The sequence below is a fragment of the Camelina sativa genome, chromosome 5, assembly GCF_000633955.1.
Source record: "Camelina sativa cultivar DH55 chromosome 5, Cs, whole genome shotgun sequence".
In the NCBI taxonomy this organism is placed as follows: domain Eukaryota; kingdom Viridiplantae; phylum Streptophyta; class Magnoliopsida; order Brassicales; family Brassicaceae; genus Camelina; species Camelina sativa.
Window position 1 is genome coordinate 11,752,017 of NC_025689.1, and position 19,531 is coordinate 11,771,547.

General features: G+C 34.8%; 3 protein-coding genes, 1 long non-coding RNA gene and 1 pseudogene across 4 annotated transcripts; all 5 read right to left on the reverse strand.

The window, feature by feature from the left end:
* Positions 1–3,193, reverse strand: LOC104786584 (annotated as a pseudogene).
* On the reverse strand, positions 4,064–7,156 carry LOC104789164. The gene has a single exon (XM_010514902.1). It carries the CDS (start codon positions 7,154–7,156, stop codon positions 4,064–4,066), a length of 3,093 nt encoding a protein of 1,030 aa, XP_010513204.1.
* Positions 11,177–12,305, reverse strand: LOC104786585 (probable 3-hydroxyisobutyryl-CoA hydrolase 2). Its single transcript, XM_019245465.1, has 5 exons — positions 12,248–12,305; positions 12,051–12,149; positions 11,886–11,987; positions 11,757–11,798; positions 11,177–11,618 (listed from the first exon to the last, which is right to left on the reverse strand). The coding sequence occupies exons 3-5, from the start codon at positions 11,931–11,933 to the stop codon at positions 11,478–11,480; spliced, it is 231 nt and encodes a 76-aa protein (XP_019101010.1). The 5' UTR covers positions 11,934–11,987; positions 12,051–12,149; positions 12,248–12,305; the 3' UTR covers positions 11,177–11,477.
* On the reverse strand, positions 12,550–15,301 carry LOC109132963. Its single transcript, XR_002037862.1, has 3 exons — positions 15,264–15,301; positions 12,885–12,970; positions 12,550–12,656 (listed from the first exon to the last, which is right to left on the reverse strand). It is a non-coding gene; the product is annotated as an uncharacterized LOC109132963 (long non-coding RNA).
* LOC109132962 (3-hydroxyisobutyryl-CoA hydrolase 1-like) lies at positions 16,641–17,337 on the reverse strand. Its single transcript, XM_019245464.1, has 4 exons — positions 17,282–17,337; positions 16,995–17,075; positions 16,847–16,915; positions 16,641–16,756 (listed from the first exon to the last, which is right to left on the reverse strand). Exons 1-4 carry the CDS (start codon positions 17,309–17,311, stop codon positions 16,667–16,669), a joined length of 270 nt encoding a protein of 89 aa, XP_019101009.1. The 5' UTR covers positions 17,312–17,337; the 3' UTR covers positions 16,641–16,666.

The window sequence follows — 19,531 nt, forward strand, 5'->3', positions numbered from 1 at the left end:
TCCTGCGCAAATCACCTAGTACAATACAAATATTAAATCACAAAATCAATCCAAATTATGGATGGTATAAAAAGACCAAAAACATAACTAAACAATAAACAGGATTGCCAACCTCTCCAAGTATTCAAATATATTTTTAAATTTGAGTTTGATACATAGCAATTGATTAACGCGCGAAATTTAAGATCACATTCACCGAGGATATAATCTGGTGATCGATGCATCGTTAATAGACACTGGAACAGATGTACTCGTCGTAGATTTATCTTCAAGCGTGTCTTCGGGTCTAGTATGATTGGAAAACCCTGGTGGCCTAGGCACTGGTAAATTCATAGTATTACTAGTGAACATCACTAATATGGTTGACATGGATGGACGGTCTACAGGAACTTCTTGAACGCACAAAAGCCCGATATGGATGCATCGAACCACTTCACTCTTCGGGCACTTATCTATGATAATTGGATCCACGAGGTCTAACGGTGTTCCATAATTCCAAAGCCTCCAAGCCTACAATAGAAGTCAATTTATCAATCAGTTGCCACCATAGCAATTAATACTTGATTGCCTTTAAACTTACATATGTGATCAAGTCGTGTGAATCATCCGTCCCGTGGAAGCTGTTATTCTTCCTACCACTTATAATCTCAAGTAGTAACACTCCGAAGCTATAGACATCAGACTTCATTGAGAACTGGCCGCGCATCGCATATTCGGGAGCCATGTAACCACTGGAATCCACAACATAAATTCATTACGTTGGCAAAATATGTCCAGTGGGAATTTTTCAGTGAGAGTCTCTTCTTGATGGCTATTCATTTCTATCTCATTTGTTCAACAAAATTCAAATCCAAAACTATAGCTCGTAATATTAGTTTGGTTCCATCATATAACCTCTAGGTTTTTTCTTCTAGAGAAAGGTAGTTGAGAGGAATACTTACTAGGTACCAACTATTCTTTTTGTGTTTTCCTCGGTTTGTTCTAATTCGAAGATCCGAGCCATTCCAAAATCTGCAATTTTTGGATTCATATCCGCATCCAAGAGACATTGCTCGCTTTTAAGTCACGATGTATGATTGTGAGTCGTGAATCCTGATGAAGATACAGAATCCCTCGAGCAATTCCTCCAATGATATTAAATCGTCTAGTCCAGTCCAGCTGACCTTTCTTTGTAGGGTCTGTGCACATCCATGAATTATAGTTAGATCCTAATTTTTGCAACCCTCCCCAAAGCTTGAAGAGAGGCTAAAGAATCATTGAAACAAAGAAATAACTGCAACTCACCAAAGAGGACATAATTAAGGCTTTTGTTTGGAACATACTCGTAGACCAATATCCTTTCTTCTCGTTCTAACGAAAATCCGAGAAGCCTAACCAGATTTCTATGCTGAAGCTTTGCAACAAGAACAACCTCGTTCTTAAACTCTGTGTCACCTTGTTCTGATGATTTTGACAGTCTCTTCACCGCAACTTCAGTCCCATTCGAAAATATACCCTGTCATGTGTCCCATCATCTTGTTTTCCAATCGTGTTTACACAAAATTTCAATAAGATGTAGTGAACCTCACAAGCAGTTAAAGAAGTAATACCTTGTAGACCTCACCGAATCCACCCCGACCAATCTTATTATCCTCTGAATAATAATTTGTTGCAGCTTGAATTGTTTTGTGATCAAGTTGCAACGATTCTATGGTTGTTATATCATCCTCTGTTACAAAATAAAAGTTTTAGTAGTCAGGAGAAAAGAGGCTGAACAATGAGATTAGTAAACTCAGTAAAGATTGTTAATCACTTGAATCTTTACCATTAAATGAAGGTGTTGTCTCATAAGTCTTCTTTGCCCTTTTGGCAAGGAAACAATAACCCGCTATGAAAAGCAGAACAGCCACTATAATAGGCACAACAATGGCTACCACTAACACAGATGAATTCCCATCTTTCCCTGCGTTTAAAATCAGTAGTGCCCTTTTTAATAACAAACCAAAATTCTGAAAAAAGGAAACTTTCTATTTTGGTATTGCTAATTACAAATGACAGACAAAGAAGAACTCTGAAATTCTGGTCGAAGGACAAAACCTTTTTTTTTTTTATCGAAAAACTAATTTTTTATATTGGTATTTAGTTATTTACTAATAGGGAATCATTTACTAAAAAAAATTAAAAAGTTAATTCTGGAAAAATTTGGGCTTCGAACATGAAAAAGCATAGGAAGTAGACAGAGAGCTCTGACCATCTCGGGGAGGAGGCTTCGGTGGTGGTGACTGAAGTGTGCTACTGCTAATGACGGATTCGTCGTAAAATCGGTATAACTCGTATCTTGAATTACAGCTCGGCAAAAGAACTCTTGCCCCGATTCTTTCAGTGGGTAATTGATTGATGGACGTTTTCAAACAAAGCGAACAGTCTTGTGCCGTCAGATCAGGGGTGCACTGAACAAGTCCGTACAATGCTTGAGACGCATTAAAGTTGGATTTTATCGCACCCAATTTTCTGGAACTAGCCGCGGCTTCACTTGCTGCTTGGTTCATCAAGGATAAAACCAATCCTCGGAAACTCTCTTGTTGGTTTGTTGGAATATTAATGAGGCTGGGTAAGGTGTATCTTTCTATCGTCCGAAGGGTCGAGAGAATATTCCGATGAGAGTATCTGAGCATACAGTCATCGTAATAGAGCACGGCCTCTTTCTGATTCGGACACCGATTTAAGGATTGGTTGACGGCAAAGACGACGCAGTCACGCATCTTTCCGGCGAGACGCCTCCGCAAAGGAAAAGTCCGGTGACCATGTCGGGGTCTTGACCAATTCTGGCATTTTGGAATCCTGTGGAGTATGAAGCGTTGCGGGAAGATAAGAAAGACAAAAGAGTTGTGAGATTGTTGTAGTAAGTGCTGTTCCTTGAATACGTTGTCGTATTTGGACAAACATACTGTAAGAGCGTAAGATCCTGAGCAGAAGCTCTGATGATAGAGAGGAAGAACAAAACGAAAAGGAAGATGAAAGAGGCGAAAGAAGACATCGTTCGACTTCTATGATTTGGGTTTCTCACATCAGGGGTTTTGTTTATATGAATTTTTCTAACGTAATATTAACGTTAAGAACCGTAAGATACACGTTGATTGTGAACAGACGACAAGTCGACTCAAAATAAAGGGGTTTTGTTTTAAATTTTTTGAGTTTTTTGGGCTTTCTTTTGGATGTCATTTTTGTGTAGTCTACTTTTTTTTGTCAATATTGGAAAAAAAAACTTAAAATTGATTGAGAAGTCTATATATGCAATAGGAGACCGGAGAATACAAACATTTTACGTCAACTCGTCTACTGTTGTTTGTGAATGGAAAGCAAGATAAAAACTGTATTGGAAAATGCTGATAGCCTGAAAAGTATAAGGCAAAACAAAGTCATGAAGATTTTAAAGGAGTGATGTGATAGGATGAATAATAGTAAATGTAAAGAGATAAGGAAGATAAAAGGTGTAGAAAAAAAAAAAATTGTATGGTCGATGGACGCGCATTTAACGTGAACGTCACTTGTCATTAGAGGTGCCGAGGTGGATATATTGTTGGGACTGAGTTTGTGTGGACTAGTCTGAAAAAAACATATTGATAGAACTTTCAATGATAATATTGATAGAGATGACTACATGATTATATACTCAAAGAGGTGTATTTACCTTCCTAAACAATAACAATTACTAGGGGTTGTAGCGCAGGAGTTTTATTATATACTCCCTCCGTTCCATAATATACGATACTTAGAAGATTATTTTTGTTTCATAATATATGATGTTTTCAAATTTCTATTAACTTTTAGATTAATTTTATATTTTATATTATGTAGTAATGGTTATGATTGGTTAAACTTTTTTTTTTTGTTCACCTATTGGTTAAACTTTTTAAAAGTAACATTTTTTTAATGTGTGTTTCTAATAAAACATCATATATTTTGAAACAGAGGGAGTATTTATTTTGGTAGGTATTTTTTAAATTTATTTGTTATTTAATTTTGGTCGTTTTCTTTGTTCTTGTTTTTTTTTTTTTTTTTTTTTTCAANACATTTAAATAAATTAAAAGGTGACTCCAGAATTGGTTGTCCAATTTGGAGGGGAAGAGTTTACAAAAGTAAGTGCAGAAACTAAAGATCTAGAAGAGCGCGCCAGACAATCAGCTCGCCCGTTAGCAGTCCTCGGAATCTGGGTCAGAGTGAAGGAGGAGAAGGATGAACTTAGCGAATAGAAATCTTCGGGAGCCTGCACCATCGCCACCAACTCTGAGCTATCAGACTCAAAATTGGGACAATCTATCCCTGCCGCACGAAGAGACTCCATAGCCCATATCAAGGCTTGAAACTCCGTATGGAGAGGGGAGGGACTACGTCGCAAACTGCGAGCTCCCAAAAGAATCGTCTTATCATCATTAGTACCATACCACCATCCCAAACCTTCCAAAGGATCCGAACCTTTCCAGGAGCCATCAACCTGGCAGCGAATCGAAGAGTTCCTTACCTCCAGAGGAGGCTGGGGGACCAAATAATTCGCAGAGAAAGACTTGGCCTCCTCCCAAAAAAGTTTATCGTTTAACGCCTGATTTATAATATCCATAGGCTCTGCTTCAATTCCTTGAAACACCTTGTTGTTCCTATCTTTCCAAATTGTCCATAATATCCAAGGCAACATATAACAAATGCCTGAACCCCCAGAATTAGAAAAGGTGTTGGAGTAAAGATAATCTAAATTAGAGTACACAGATCCAAAAGGAAAGCCAGTCAAAGACAACTGGACCGGAGATAACTCCCAAATTAAACGCGAACGAACACACTCAAAAAGAGCGTGATTGATAGTCTCCACCTCTGAACCGCACCGCAGACACATATCATCGCATCGGACACCCCGGTGCGCGAGCCGTTCCTTCACAGGAAGTGTCCCAGACGCCACCTGCCAGAAAAAATGTTGGACCTTTGAGGGGACATCAAGTTTCCATGCTTGTGCCCGTAAAGCTGTGCATGTCGGCCCGTACACGACTTCCTTATGTAAATCCCGTGCTAGTCTATAACCAGATTTTACTGAATACTTGACGGACTTAGTGTAATGCCAAATCACTCTGTCCGGAATCAATGACTTACTGACCGTCAGACTCCGTACAAGCTGAATGTCCGCTGGATCCAAGAACTCCTCTAAAATAGGCAAGTGCCAATCCAATGTTAGGGGATTAATTAGGTGGTTTACCATCAGGTTAGGATGAAGTACTCTCCCCCTGCTATTCGCCGGTCTTGTCTGATGATCCGGGATCCACGAATCTCGCCAAACCGAAATGTTACGCCCCGACCCTACGAGCCACCTTGCCCCTCTTTCCACTAATCCCTTTGTCGAGAAAATGCTCCTCCATGCAAAGGATGGAGAATAAGGTTTAGTCGCCAATAAAGGATGTTTTCTCCTGAAATATCGACCGCGCATCACCCGAGCCATCAAAGAATTTGGGTAATGGATCAGCCTCCAATACTGCTTAGCCAGCATTGCATCATTAAATTCTTCCAGAGCACGGAAAACCAAGCCCCCATCGCATTTATCCTTACACAGTTTATCCCAAGCTACCCAATGCATACCTCTGGCCTTATCATTAGACTTCCACCAGAATTTTGATATAGCACTCGTAAGACTGGACGTTAACTCCTGAGTCAATTTATAACATGACATGACATGCGTCGGAAGAGCTAACGCAACTGATTTTATCATAATCTCTTTACCTCCTTTTGATAGGATCTTCGCCGACCAGCCATTAACTCGATCATCTAAGCGATCATTAACATATCTGAAAACTTCAGTTTTCGAACCCTGTAGGTTCTCAGGAATACCCAAATAAGAACCCATTCCACCCTCTCTGGAGATACCAATTACTGTTTTAATCCGAGACCTTACATCAGACGGCACTTTCTTACCGAACATGATGGACGATTTCTCTAAGTTTACCTCTTGACCCGAGGCTTTCCCATAGTTACCTATAATATCCATTACCACTTTACATTCAGACTCCTCTGCCTTACAAAAGAACAGACTATCATCTGCAAACAAAAGATGTGAGATCGATGGGTAATCCCGAGCAATTGAAATTCCTGTAAGTCTCTTCTCCCGTTCAGCCTTTTTAATATTTGCTATCAAGACCTCTGTACAAAGAATAAACAAATAGGGAGAAAGAGGATCACCCTGACGTAAATCCCTCTTTGGTAAAATGGATCCCCGAGGTTGACCATTTAGGAGAACTTGATACGACACCGAAGAAACACACCACATAATCCATGAAATCCACCGCCTATCAAAACCTAACTTAATCATCACCGCTTCCAAAAAATCCCATTCAACCCGGTCATACGCTTTACTCATATCCGTTTTAAAAGCCAAAAACTCCGACTTGCAGCGTGGATTAGTATTTAACCCGTGAAACATTTCCTGGGCAACTAGGATATTATCAGTAATCAACCTACCCGACACAAAGGCCGATTGTGTCTCTGAGACCATCGACGGTAAAAACCGCTTCAGCCGAAAACATAAAGCTTTCGAAATAATCTTATAGCTCACATTACAAAGACTGATAGGCCGAAATTCCGTCATACGTTGTGGTTGATCCACCTTAGTAATGAGACAGATATTTGTTTCATTGAGGCGAGGATCAAAACCACCCGTCCTGAAAAAGTTTTTAACCAAGGCCACCAAATCTCCTTTTAAAGAAGGCCAGAATCGTTGAAAAAATAAAGCTGTCATACCATCAGGGCATGGAGATTTCTCAGGATGCATAGCAAATAAAGCTTTCCGAACCTCCGCCTCCGTAATTTCCCTTGTTAGACTTCGGTTCATAGCATCTGTAATGATAGGTGAAATCTCTTGAAGTATATCTGAAATACCACTTACATCAGATCGTTTAAACAAATCCTCAAAATATATGGAGGCTATAGGCTCCATTCCCAAAGGTGACTCATCCCAGACATTATCCGGACCAAATAACCCAACAATCTTATTCCGAACCCTCCTCTGCTTAGTCGAAGCATGAAAATATTTTGTATTCTTATCCCCCACCCGTAACCAGAATTTCCTGCTCTTCTGTTGCCAGTACAACTCCTCATCCCGATAAGCCTCTTTTAGTTTTCTCTCAATGTCCCGAATCTCCATCCTGAGAAATCAAATCATCCATCTTTGCCTCCTGCAAGGCAGCCTTAAGTGAAGAGATAAGGGACGAACCAGAAGCCACATTTCGCCACCACGAAATCGAGTTTCGACAATTCCTAATTTTATCCACAAAAGCCGGAACCCGAAAGTTATTTGTGCGTGCCCAACCGGACTCTACCGCCCCTAAAAGTCCATCCTTCCCCAACCAGCGTTTATCAAACCGAAACTGCCTATACCGACGAGAGGCTGTTTTCTGACAAGTAGCCAAAATAGGACAATGATCAGACCCAACCATCTCCAAATAATCAACCCTCAAATTTGGGAAAAAACAGTGCCAATCTTCGTTACCTAAGGCACGATCTAAGCGGCGCCGAACCACCTGTTATTACAACGATTACCTCTCCAGGATAACTGCTCTCCATAACACGGGAACTCAAGCATACCACAGTGCCGAATCATTGTTTGAAAAGGCACAAAAGAGGAAGCAGGCCGTAAAGCCCCACCTTTTTTCTCGTGATTCCCAACCAGTTCATTAAAATCACCAATCAAAAACCAAGGATCGATCCGGAAAGATCCAATATCCATTAGCTTCTCCCAAACCTTTGCCCGATTTTGCGGGATTGGATCCCTATAAACGAAAGACAAATAAACCAATTGTTGACCAAAGGAAGCGTGAGCATCAATAATTTGATTACTATCATATAAAATAATTAGATTACTATCATATAAAATAGAAAGTTTTATTTCATCCACTTTGTTCTTGTTTTTATATTGTGGTTTCTCGGTTTCTTTTTTTTGGGGGGTTTTAAAAAAAGTTCGGTAAAATTGTTGCATTATAATCTGAGAGAAGTTTTTGAAATGGTTATTGTAAACTTTTGTACGTAAACATACACCCTATAGAAACCATTTTCGGTGCATGATATCCTTGGGTTTAACCCGAGATATAGTCAATTGACTCTATTTCTTTACACACTTTAGGTTTTTCGTTTTATTGTTCTGTGATTTATTTTTCCTCTCCAAAAACCCAATTTTTTCTTTTGCTGATGTTGGTAGATTTTAAGTTGGGTAATTTGCTATGTGTTATGAGTGATTGATGACGGATTGAAGTGTGTTTGTTTCTATAAGTATGTGGTTTTTTTTTTTTAGTTGAGGTCCATTTCGACAAGCATAATTTGATTGTTTGAATGATACTGATCACGTTTGGGTTTTTTTTTTTGTGTAATCAGTTTTGATGGTGTGGCTGATTATTTGTTTGGTACGGGGTTTTTAGTTTTTGTTTGGCTGACCATATTAACATGAACATATTAACATATTTTAGTATGACAGAGCCTTTACCATATTAACATGAACATTATAGAACTTACGTTTCTTGAATTCTCTTTTGTCTATCATCACTCTTTCTTTTCTTTAACTGCATTTATCTTTTTCCTTTCTGTTGCCTCCACCACTAACTCTTTCTTTCGTGTTTTTTTGGGTTACCCTAATTGTCTGTAATTATTCATAATGTGGGGAAATGGAGACGGGAGCTAATGTTAACAAAATTTGTGTAAAATAATTGAAGAATTCTGAACAGTTGGAGAATATGTTAAGTCTAATCACTGTTTGTAAATGTGATCTTTAGTTTTTTTGAGTGATTTAATTATTTTGTAACGTAAAATTTTAGTGGGAAAGGATATGCAGTACTTTAGAGGTTAAATATTTCTTACATAATAAAATTGTTTTTTGGGACAACTTTTTTAATCATTCATATTGCGTTTAGAATTAATTTTTAGTTTTTAAAGTTGTTGATTTATGTGAGGGCTACAATATATTGTGAGTGTTGATAATATAGTAAGTAACTCATAGAAATGTAAAATGATACGTAAGGGTTAAATTTGAGGAGTTATTTAGGTTGTGGTGATCACGCTGTATATTTTAGTTTAATCTATATTTGCTATGCCTTTTTTTTTGTTAGTATAAGGTGCTCGTAACTGGTGATAAATTTGAGGTCAATTTTCTCAACAAAAATAAAACTATTTAAAAAATATAAGTATTGGATTTGTTTTAAAAAATTCAATTGAAACAGTCAATTAAAAATTAATAGGGATCTGATTTTTCTGGCTATGTTGTAAATAGGAGTGAATCAAAACCAAAAACAAGGCAAACGAATCATAAGACAATGAGCAGAAACTTTCTACACAAGTTACAAAAGAAATCTAGGGTTTCTTTACCTTTAATGGCCTCGACAGTGGTGACCGATGTTGGTGAACTACTCTGTTGCACATACAGTAATCACTTTCCAAATATAATCAACAATCATTACTTAACATAAATTCAGAATGACTATAAATCAAACAACAATCAAACATCTTATTTTTCATCAATAACTTTTATTTTATTTTATGCACTTTCATGACAATTACACATTCAAACATTTTTTTTTCTTTACAATACTTAAAAAGTTTTACTTTCCTTATTGGTTTGGCAATTGTCACTTTTTCTGACTCACAAACTTCATTCCTTGGAAACCACGGCCCATAATTCAATTCTTCTTGTATTGCTTGTCAACGGTTTATGACCATTAATGAACCCGTCGGTCCAACATTCTCAAGTATCCTTTTCATTTTCATTTTCATTCTCATTCACATTCACATTCAAAATTTATTTTTATAGATAATATGTTAATTCATAACATCAAATCATGTCACTTATGTGTTTTGCATATGTCATGTTACTAACAATCTATTTTACCATGCACACAAATTCACACAAACACTTTCAATCAACAAGCAATTCTCGAGTCTATACTCAACCACTATCGAAAAGTATACAGAAAAAAAAAGGTTACTGCATATCCCGTAAATACCACCCTCACCTTAGTCTTAACTTGTTGGAGACTTCCACCTTGATTCTCCATCAACCAAAATATATAAACATGCCTCATGAATACTCCAGTAGAGCTTCAGCTCAATCCAACATCGTTTTCCAGACCAAACAATGCAACTTGTCACAATTAACTCTTATGCATGTCAGTTTCTGAAACATACGAATAAATCAAGAACTAACCATTGAAAATATAATCCCATCGTTGGATCTTAGCTATTAGTACCATGAAGCTTGTCACAAAATTTCGTCTCAACAGAGAATTTGTAGATCTCCAGACGACGTCATCAATAACCTAACTCGGAACTGTTTACTGGTTCATATGTGGCACATATTTGCACAGCTTTCCAGCAGTTACTTGGACATAAAGTAATGTGCATATCTTCTCGAATGTAACTCCTATTGAAGTCTGTTGATTGCTGTGGACTCTTGGCTTGGTGGTGATCACACCGATATCTTCACATAGCCATACCAATGTCAGATCCGGTGTCGACTAGCCCTTAAACTTCCCCCACCGCAATGCTTTTATTTCTTTATTCCTCTTTCTTATTTCTCTCTTCTCCGTCACGTCTCCACCGCCATCTCCGATTGAATGCAACGACACACCCGGCAGATATAACAATAATGATGGTGATGTCAGGTCCCATCTTCTTCATGAAACACCTCGTTTTCTCTCTGGTTGGGACAACTCACGTACATGTCCTAGCGTCAAAAATGATGGAGCGAGACACGTACAAGGACAAAGACTGCGTTACGCTAATCAACGTAAAGACGCTGTCGGTGAGCTCCGGTCAATAAGACAATAACCAAGACGGTAACTTCCATGCAGCGATATTTGGTTCTCGACAACTTGGCATAGGTTAGGGTTCTCTAGATTTCGTGCTCTCGGTTTCCTTTGATTTTGTTAAGCGGCTTGTTGAAGAAGGAGAGATATTACGCCTATATATATTCACAAAGGCACGCACACCAAAACCCTTTGTCGTTCGTGGAGGGTACCTTTGGATCACTAATGGGATGTATTGTAGTATCAACCAAATTGGCCCATTAATGTGGGAGAGGGATGTTACAATTTTGATACGATATATAAACAAAGCAAAAAGATAAAAATGCATTCAAATGGAGCACGAGCACCTAGATGCATAACCAAATATATAAACAAACCAGTCATTTCTCATGTGCACAAACTATCAACACTTAACTAGGGAATTTGGAACTACAAGTTCGAGTTCCTACATACATGTAGAAAGGACAATAATTGAAACAGGAGATATTGCCGTTGTAGAAAGGAGGAACTAGAACACGTCCAAACTTATTCGCCGCCACACAAAAAAAAGAAAAAAAAACAAGAGTTGGTCGAAGACTTATCAATCTTGGTATTTCGGGTTTGGTCGCTTTGCTCGGTTTTTGTCGTTTGTGTAATGTCTGACAAATTTTTGTCTAATGGATCCCTTTCTCCAATTCATCACAGCTTTGCTATGATTCGTGAAACATGGACATTTTTCCTTGGCGGAAACTTAAGATCTTCCCATCCTTCTTCATCCACTCGCTCAAAGTACTGATCTACCATGCTATCCTTCATGTCCTTTAGTTGCCTTGGCTCCCACTATAATTTCATCAATACAACATTATATTAAAAAATATGACACAACAACCAAATATTAATTGGAACCCACGAAGTGGTGGCGTAGTAGTAGTACAAGGGGATTAGTTCTTTTGTACTAAATGGAGAGATTTGTCAAACCTTTGGGTTCCTATCTTTGTCTACCAATATGGCTCTGCACCCCTGCATAAGTAATACACGTTTTTTGTATTATGGTCTACAACAAAGACAATTTCAGGATGAAGATAAAATTAGAAAAGCTGAAAAAACCTCCTCAAAGTCTCTGCTTATATCTCCCTTCATCAAATTACACACCATTCTATACTCACGAATAAGACACTGCCCCACCCCTTGCAATCTTCCTTCTCTTATCTGAAATTTATAGACAAAGTTAGCTCTTGCCCATCACTGCGTGTGAAACATTCTGGGACTAACCGATCTAAGAGAGATTTTAAGACTTGATGGTGAAGCCTTCTTTAATGCACGAATGGTAGTTGATATCCAATCATTTGGTTCCTGAGTGGCCTCTCTCTCCTAACCAACACATACGATTGTAAAGTGCATCGTCAAAAAGGTAAATTAGGATATTAAATCAGTATATACTATATCCTATATATTAATGACAAACTTACAAGTGCAGATATAATTTCTTCGACAGTTCTTTTAGAGAAGCACCTATCAATAACATCTAACCTGCGTAAAAAAAAAAACGGAAAGATATAAGAAATACTTTACAGAAATTAATTAAATGCTGATACCAATACATATGTTGAAATTTATAAAACATGTAACGTAAAATGTTCTCAATAGCAGAGAAAATGTTTTAGCACATTTCCTACAATGTTTTTGCGATGTTCGGCAAACTAAATTAAGGTACAAGTAGGAAAAGTGTAAAATAATTAAAATCATAAACAGTTGCCTGTGATTAGCACTATGCTGCTTGAGGTGTGGATGCTGAGTGTATGCATTGAGAATTGTTGAGACAAAGTTTGGATCATTTGAATCAACTCCCCAAAGATCTGTTTCTAATGCGGTCAACCTCTGTGAAAAGGAATAACTTTACTAAATAACGAGACTTGGCCACGGAAATAGTGCTCAATAATAGTAGCGATAAAAAATTATGAAGGGTTAGAGCCATTCAAAATGTCAGAGGAAATACACTCTAAAAAAATAGACAAACCACAAGTTTTGTGGTTATCAATATAGACCATCAAACCAAAGAAAATAAGCATTTTGAATATTAAAGACGTAAGCAAAGCAAATTTATACCGTCGAAGGCACAAAATGAGTTGCAAGACCACAAGCAAGCATTTCAGCGCCATCTAACTTAGCTCCTGTGAGACCAACATACTCTCCTGATGAAGAAGACAGGTAACGATAAGAGAAGGAGATAAGCACGAACTTTATGGACATGTTAATTTTTTATTTTTCAAAAAAAAAAAAATATGGACATGTATATACATACTCATGAAATTTTATATTTTAATTTGCTGAATGTAAATACTTCAGAAACTAAATTTCTTTTAAAAAAAAAATTTCTTTAGAAAAAAAAATCAATTTTTTTTCAAAACCTTTTATGACATAATAGTTATATTTAATATGATCGTCATAATATAAGCTTTGCAAAATTATAACCCTACGGATGTTATCAATGAAGAAGTTCTTTAGGCATCTACTAAATTCCCATATTGATATTAGATTCTCTTATTCTCTAAAATTAGGATACGTTTACAAAATAAACTAGTCAACATATTCTATGCACAAATAGATGGTAACTGCAATTAAAAATAACCTAACAAAAGAAAAGAAAACTGCAATTGAATATAAAAAGTGGTAATTGTTGTCACTTCCAAGTTCCAAAGCTGACGCAGAAACACGCGGCATTTTAAGTGTTATATCTTTATATGCATATGGGGATGCCACTATATTCGGCATTTTAGGTGTTATATCATATGCATATGGGGATGCCACTATATTCGGCATGATGCATGCTACTAGTTTATGATATGTGCTAGAACGCAGTTTGATCAAACATATATAATGGTTACAATTGAATTTATGTCGTCTAACCCTTGCAAATATGTGGGAAAAGTGATAAATTTTTAAAAAGGAATTTGCCAACATTTAGAAGTGTCAAACTTCTCTAAATCATCTTACCGCATGATCTTAACATTTTTCATTTAACCCACCATCTATCCTAACTTATTCTTTTATATGACTTGTGAGCTTTTACAATTTTATTCTCTTTAACCAAATCAAAATTTTACAAAAAACAATTCATCATGAAAAATATTTAAAATCAAAGTAGTGTTTTTATAGTTTCTATATTTTTTATCTAAATATTTATCATATTCTATACAAATGTTAAATTAAAATACTTTATAAAAAAATTTAAATTATATATCATATACTTTAGGTTTGGGTTCTCTATTTACAAATGTCCAGCACTGGTATAAGACAAGTAAAGCATACGCTTTAGGCCACACAATATTGAGTAAAAAATTGAGGCCATATTGTTGTATATGTTATTGGTCTCCCATCCTTTACATACTTTTCTTCTACTAGTTTTCTCATCTATTACTTCGTTCTTTTATTAATCAAATTTCACATCTACACTTGTTAATTTAAAACCAAAATTGTAATATATTAACTAAAATACGAAAACACATAAAAAATATAAACTAATAATGCATATAAATTTATTTCTTGTCCACATATATACATATACAACTTGATAAATATTACTAAAACACCTTTTAAAAAAAAATAGATATATAGTAACAAATTAATTTTTAAAAGTTTCATAATTTTAAATAATTTAACTTCTATACATTTTCTTTAAGCCACATAAACTATAAGACCAGTCATAGGGGTATGGTTTACTATTTGGAATTTAGGGTTTAGATTTTAGTCATTTTGTACATAGAAGATAACATGAATGGGTATTTTTGAAAAGTGACATAAAAAATGTTATCTTTCAAAAATACCCCTAAGAAAAAAGTATATAAATTACTATCTTTTAATGCTATTAAAACAAAATATTCATTTAGTGCTACTTTCTTATTGGTTAAATAATTAATATTTGTTTTAAAATTCAAAATCAGGGTATATGCATTAAAAAAACTATTTATTAATAATATAGATGATGTGACTGTTTATTTGTTTTACTCAATAGAATCAAAAAAAGATATGATAGGTGAAGTATAATGATTAATTCTTAAAACTATTTATTAATAATATAGATGATGTGACTGTTTAATTGTTTTACTAAATAGAATCAAACAAAGATATGATAGGTGAAGTACAATGATTAATTTTTAGCAAAAGAAAAGTATAATGATTAATAAAAAATGATATGGTAAGTTATATATAAAATCTTATTTTGTTCAATTTAACTGGCTGTTAAATATTTTTGAAAATTATTAAAGTATTATTGTTTTTGAAGGTAACTAAATAACATAATTATAAGTGTTTGATATTTTTTACTCTTAATGATTATTGTTATAGTAACTTTTATTTGTAATGGCATTTTGATGTATATTTCTTGTAAGGCATAAGACTATTTTAAATTTTAAATTATGTACATCTGTAATATTAGTAAAGAGATTATATTATAAGGCAAAAAAAAAAGCAAATTAGTTTTGTTACCAAAAAATCCAGGGAGCCTTGACAAGAAGTAGGAGGCGCCTACNACAAATTAATTTTTAAAAGTTTCATAATTTTAAATAATTTAACTTCTATACATTTTCTTTAAGCCACATAAACTATAAGACCAGTCATAGGGGTATGGTTTACTATTTGGAATTTAGGGTTTAGATTTTAGTCATTTTGTACATAGAAGATAACATGAATGGGTATTTTTGAAAAGTGACATAAAAAATGTTATCTTTCAAAAATACCCCTAAGAAAAAAGTATATAAATTACTATCTTTTAATGCTATTAAAACAAAATATTCATTTAGTGCTACTTTCTTATTGGTTAAATAATTAATATTTGTTTTAAAATTCAAAATCAGGGTATATGCATTAAAAAAACTATTTATTAATAATATAGATGATGTGACTGTTTATTTGTTTTACTCAATAGAATCAAAAAAAGATATGATAGGTGAAGTATAATGATTAATTCTTAAAACTATTTATTAATAATATAGATGATGTGACTGTTTAATTGTTTTACTAAATAGAATCAAACAAAGATATGATAGGTGAAGTACAATGATTAATTTTTAGCAAAAGAAAAGTATAATGATTAATAAAAAATGATATGGTAAGTTATATATAAAATCTTATTTTGTTCAATTTAACTGGCTGTTAAATATTTTTGAAAATTATTAAAGTATTATTGTTTTTGAAGGTAACTAAATAACATAATTATAAGTGTTTGATATTTTTTACTCTTAATGATTATTGTTATAGTAACTTTTATTTGTAATGGCATTTTGATGTATATTTCTTGTAAGGCATAAGACTATTTTAAATTTTAAATTATGTACATCTGTAATATTAGTAAAGAGATTATATTATAAGGCAAAAAAAAAAGCAAATTAGTTTTGTTACCAAAAAATCCAGGGAGCCTTGACAAGAAGTAGGAGGCGCCTACATCTGGGAAGAGACCTAGAGCTGTCTCAGGCATTGCAAAAACCTTGGAGAAGCTCAAGAGATATGGGAACAAGGTAAAGAATATTAGAGGGAGAGAGGTTTCTAGTTGTCATCCATCAATCCATCTATGTCCATGCTCAAAGTAAAGAATACGTACCGTGTTCTCAGTTGCAATACGAAATCGACCATGGACGGAGACTCCAGCTCCGCCTCCCATGACGATACCATGCAAAACTGAAACCTATAATTTCAAAACGAATTAATGAGCTTATTTTATACTTTGAGTAATTCACTAAAAGAATAGTGTGCATGTTGAGACCTGAGGTTTGCTATACGTGGCCATAGCATAGTTGAGCTTGTATTGCTCAGCGAATATATCAGCAGAGAGTTTCCAATTTCCTAGTCCACGTAAAATAGAGAAAGAGTGAAAGTAAGCAAAAGGTCATAACTCATAAGGAGGATGAAAATGATATACCTTGTAAAATGTTACGAACAGCGGGCTTAACGTCGCCACCAGCACAAAAAGCTCTTCCTTGACCCTGTGGCAAAGTTATGCGCTAATTTATAACAATAACACTAATCGTTATTATTATGTAGATTACTATTATTGTACTATATGATGATATTACCTTTAGGATGACAAGTTTCACACTAGGGTCCTCCTCATATGCAAGGAGCAGTTGCAGTAACCGAGTCATCTATAGAAAAGATTTCATCCCAATATGTAAGTATAGTGCACGAAAGAGACGAAGGAACAGCAAGGGAAAGATTCAATACCATGTTGAAGGACAGAACATTCAGCTGCTTGGGTCTGTTTAATGTCAAGATTCTAGCACTCGATTTCTCTTCCACCAAAATCTGTGAACAAAAATTGATTTAGAGAGAGAGAATAACTAAAACTCCACTTCGAATTCCCTTGGAAGGCAATTAAGACCACTCTTATCCCTTGTCCATGAGATTGTGATGTCGATTCGGCTCAAAACGTTTGGTTCGCAATAAAAGAAGAAGAGTCATAGACTCATAGCCCTCGAATCACAGTAAATTAAAGAAAGAAAAAAACATACGGGAGAGTGAGAGTCCATCTCTATTGCCATCTTCTTCTTTTTCTCTTGTTTCTTCGCCTTTGTATACTCCTAGACATATATATAATAGAGCAGCGATGGAATCAACGGATTGTTTTTTTTTTATTCATTTGTAACATCCTAACCAAAATGTTTACTAATAAAAGGGCTAATTGAGGCTCCTCAAACTATTATCCATGTCAACATTTTCAAGTTTAATTTTTAGTAAACATGTGGCTCTTTCGGAAACTAAATTAACAATTCGCGCTTCTTCATTATTATTTGTTATACAATATTTTTTTACAAAAAAAAGTAAAATTAATTACAATTATTGATAATACGTTTTTTCTTCCAAATTCATTGTCTTATCAATAACTGAATCATCTGACTAATGCCTCTTCGTTTTCTACATCTAGAAATATTACTATATCTAGTAAACCATATATATGTATCATTGTTTCTTGCTTTGGCTTCATATACACTGGCTGGATTTCCATTTGTGGTTTTCTAAGTTTTGTGAGCACAACAATCAGAGGAATGAAAGTTACTGACATGAACGACGACAACTCGATGGAGAGATTGCGTCAACTAGGAATAAAGGCATAAAAGAACGGATTGCGACGGTTGAGTCCCAACTTCATGGTTGAAGAACTGATTTATCTCCGAGAATAAATCAAAATTGGAGTCTCAGTTACATGGTACCTACCAATAGGGAAGAACAAGAAAAGGAAAGAGGTTCAAACCCCGAATTATTTTATTTCATTTTGCTAAAATCTTTTTTTTTTTTTAGTTTTTATAATTTGGTAGAAGTTAGGAATTACACACATTTTTCTTATAGAGTGTTGGGGGTAGATTCCCACCCCAAACAAGAGGTCTGGCCCAGGAAAAGCCCATAATAAACCTTCAAAGAAAGGAGGGGTATTACGGTCTTTTAAATAGACGAACCGACACGATTCCCTATAAATACAGGCGTACGGTCTTCAGAAGTGGGGATCGCGGAAAAAGCAAGAGGAGTCATATAGCAAGTACGAGGATTGATCTCATCGAGCAGGAGTCGACGAGCTTGACACTCGTCCTTTAGTTTTGTCCGTCTTTGTAACTCGTCTAAGTGTGTTGTAACCCGTATTTTGTGCCTCGACACCGACTTAATAGAAGAGAACTTCGACCTCCTTTTTACCGAATTAGAATATACTAATTATGACCGATCTGGACATCAACATAGAGATGAGAATTCAAATAAAGAGATCAAAGCTTCGTTGATTTTAAAACTCAAGCATATAAAGTATGCTCTTGATTTAAACATATATGAATACTTGGACCAGAATAGAATTATAAGTTTTTGTACGTTGTTTATTGTGTATCTCTCACCATCCTATGATTTATACCCTTTAAACTCCACTATGTATTCGTTCTTTATATTCTTAAATATAACATTATATTTTGGTAACAAAAAAAAATATAGAAACTATAGGATAAATGTACAGATTATTAGAAACAAGAGGTTTAGGAGAATAGTTCTCTTGTTTTTGTTTTTTTTGTTCAAAGGAAATAGTTCTCTTGTTATTCATCTGTCTCATATGATATAATATATATATATATACGATCTATATTATAAGAATGCAATATTAGAGTTTAAAGTTTACACTAATTGACCGATAATGGAAATCCATACAACTATTTAATTATTTATAACACATATGATATCTAATCATTTTCAAAATTCATATTGAGTTCGACATTTACCGTTTCCTTTAAGCAAAATTAGAAAACAAAAAAAGTATTTAAAACAAATCGCGCGAAAATCTTCTAGTTATACAATAAGGACAGAACATTCAACTACCATGTTGAAGGACAGAAAATTCAACTATACCAAATAAAATAACTTGGATTATTCTCTGTATCGTAATGACTAATGACTGGAAAACAAATTCGTAAGAAAAGAAGAATTTAAAATGAGAAAGAATACGTGTTTGACTATCTTAACAAAAAAATATGTTTAAATATTCCATCTGGTTATATTTCAGCACATGAGAAAATTGTGCATATTTAAATGTAAAAATAGACCAGATTGACACAAAATTGGAAAAATATTGCTAGATTGACATCCTCCTTTATAGAAAAACTAGATTGACACAATGTTATGTTTAAATTACCAAAAAGCCAACAAAAATTAAAACTGGAAATAAAAAATATAGAATTAAATACTAAATAAAACTAATAATACTGAAACATAACAAAAAAAAACGACATTCA

Bases quoted from the DNA above. Each gene is read 5' to 3' on its own strand.
- LOC104789164 (XM_010514902.1), bottom strand. From the start codon at position 7,156: ATGGAGATTCGGGACATTGAGAGAAAACTAAAAGAGGCTTATCGGGAT.
- LOC104786585 (XM_019245465.1), bottom strand. From the start codon at position 11,933: ATGGTGTGTAATTTGATGAAGGGAGATATAAGCAGAGACTTTGAGGAG. The intron at 11,799-11,885 runs GTTTTTTCAGCT...TTACTTATGCAG, and splicing joins TAAGCAGAGACTTTGAGGAG to GGGTGCAGAGCCATATTGGT. The intron at 11,619-11,756 runs GTTTGACAAATC...ATGAAATTATAG, and splicing joins ACAAAGATAGGAACCCAAAG to TGGGAGCCAAGGCAACTAAA.
- LOC109132962 (XM_019245464.1), bottom strand. From the start codon at position 17,311: ATGGCAATAGAGATGGACTCTCACTCTCCC. The intron at 16,916-16,994 runs GTATTGAATCTT...TCTTTTCTATAG, and splicing joins ATGTTCTGTCCTTCAACATG to ATGACTCGGTTACTGCAACT. The intron at 16,757-16,846 runs GTAATATCATCA...ACTTTGCCACAG, and splicing joins TGAAACTTGTCATCCTAAAG to GGTCAAGGAAGAGCTTTTTG.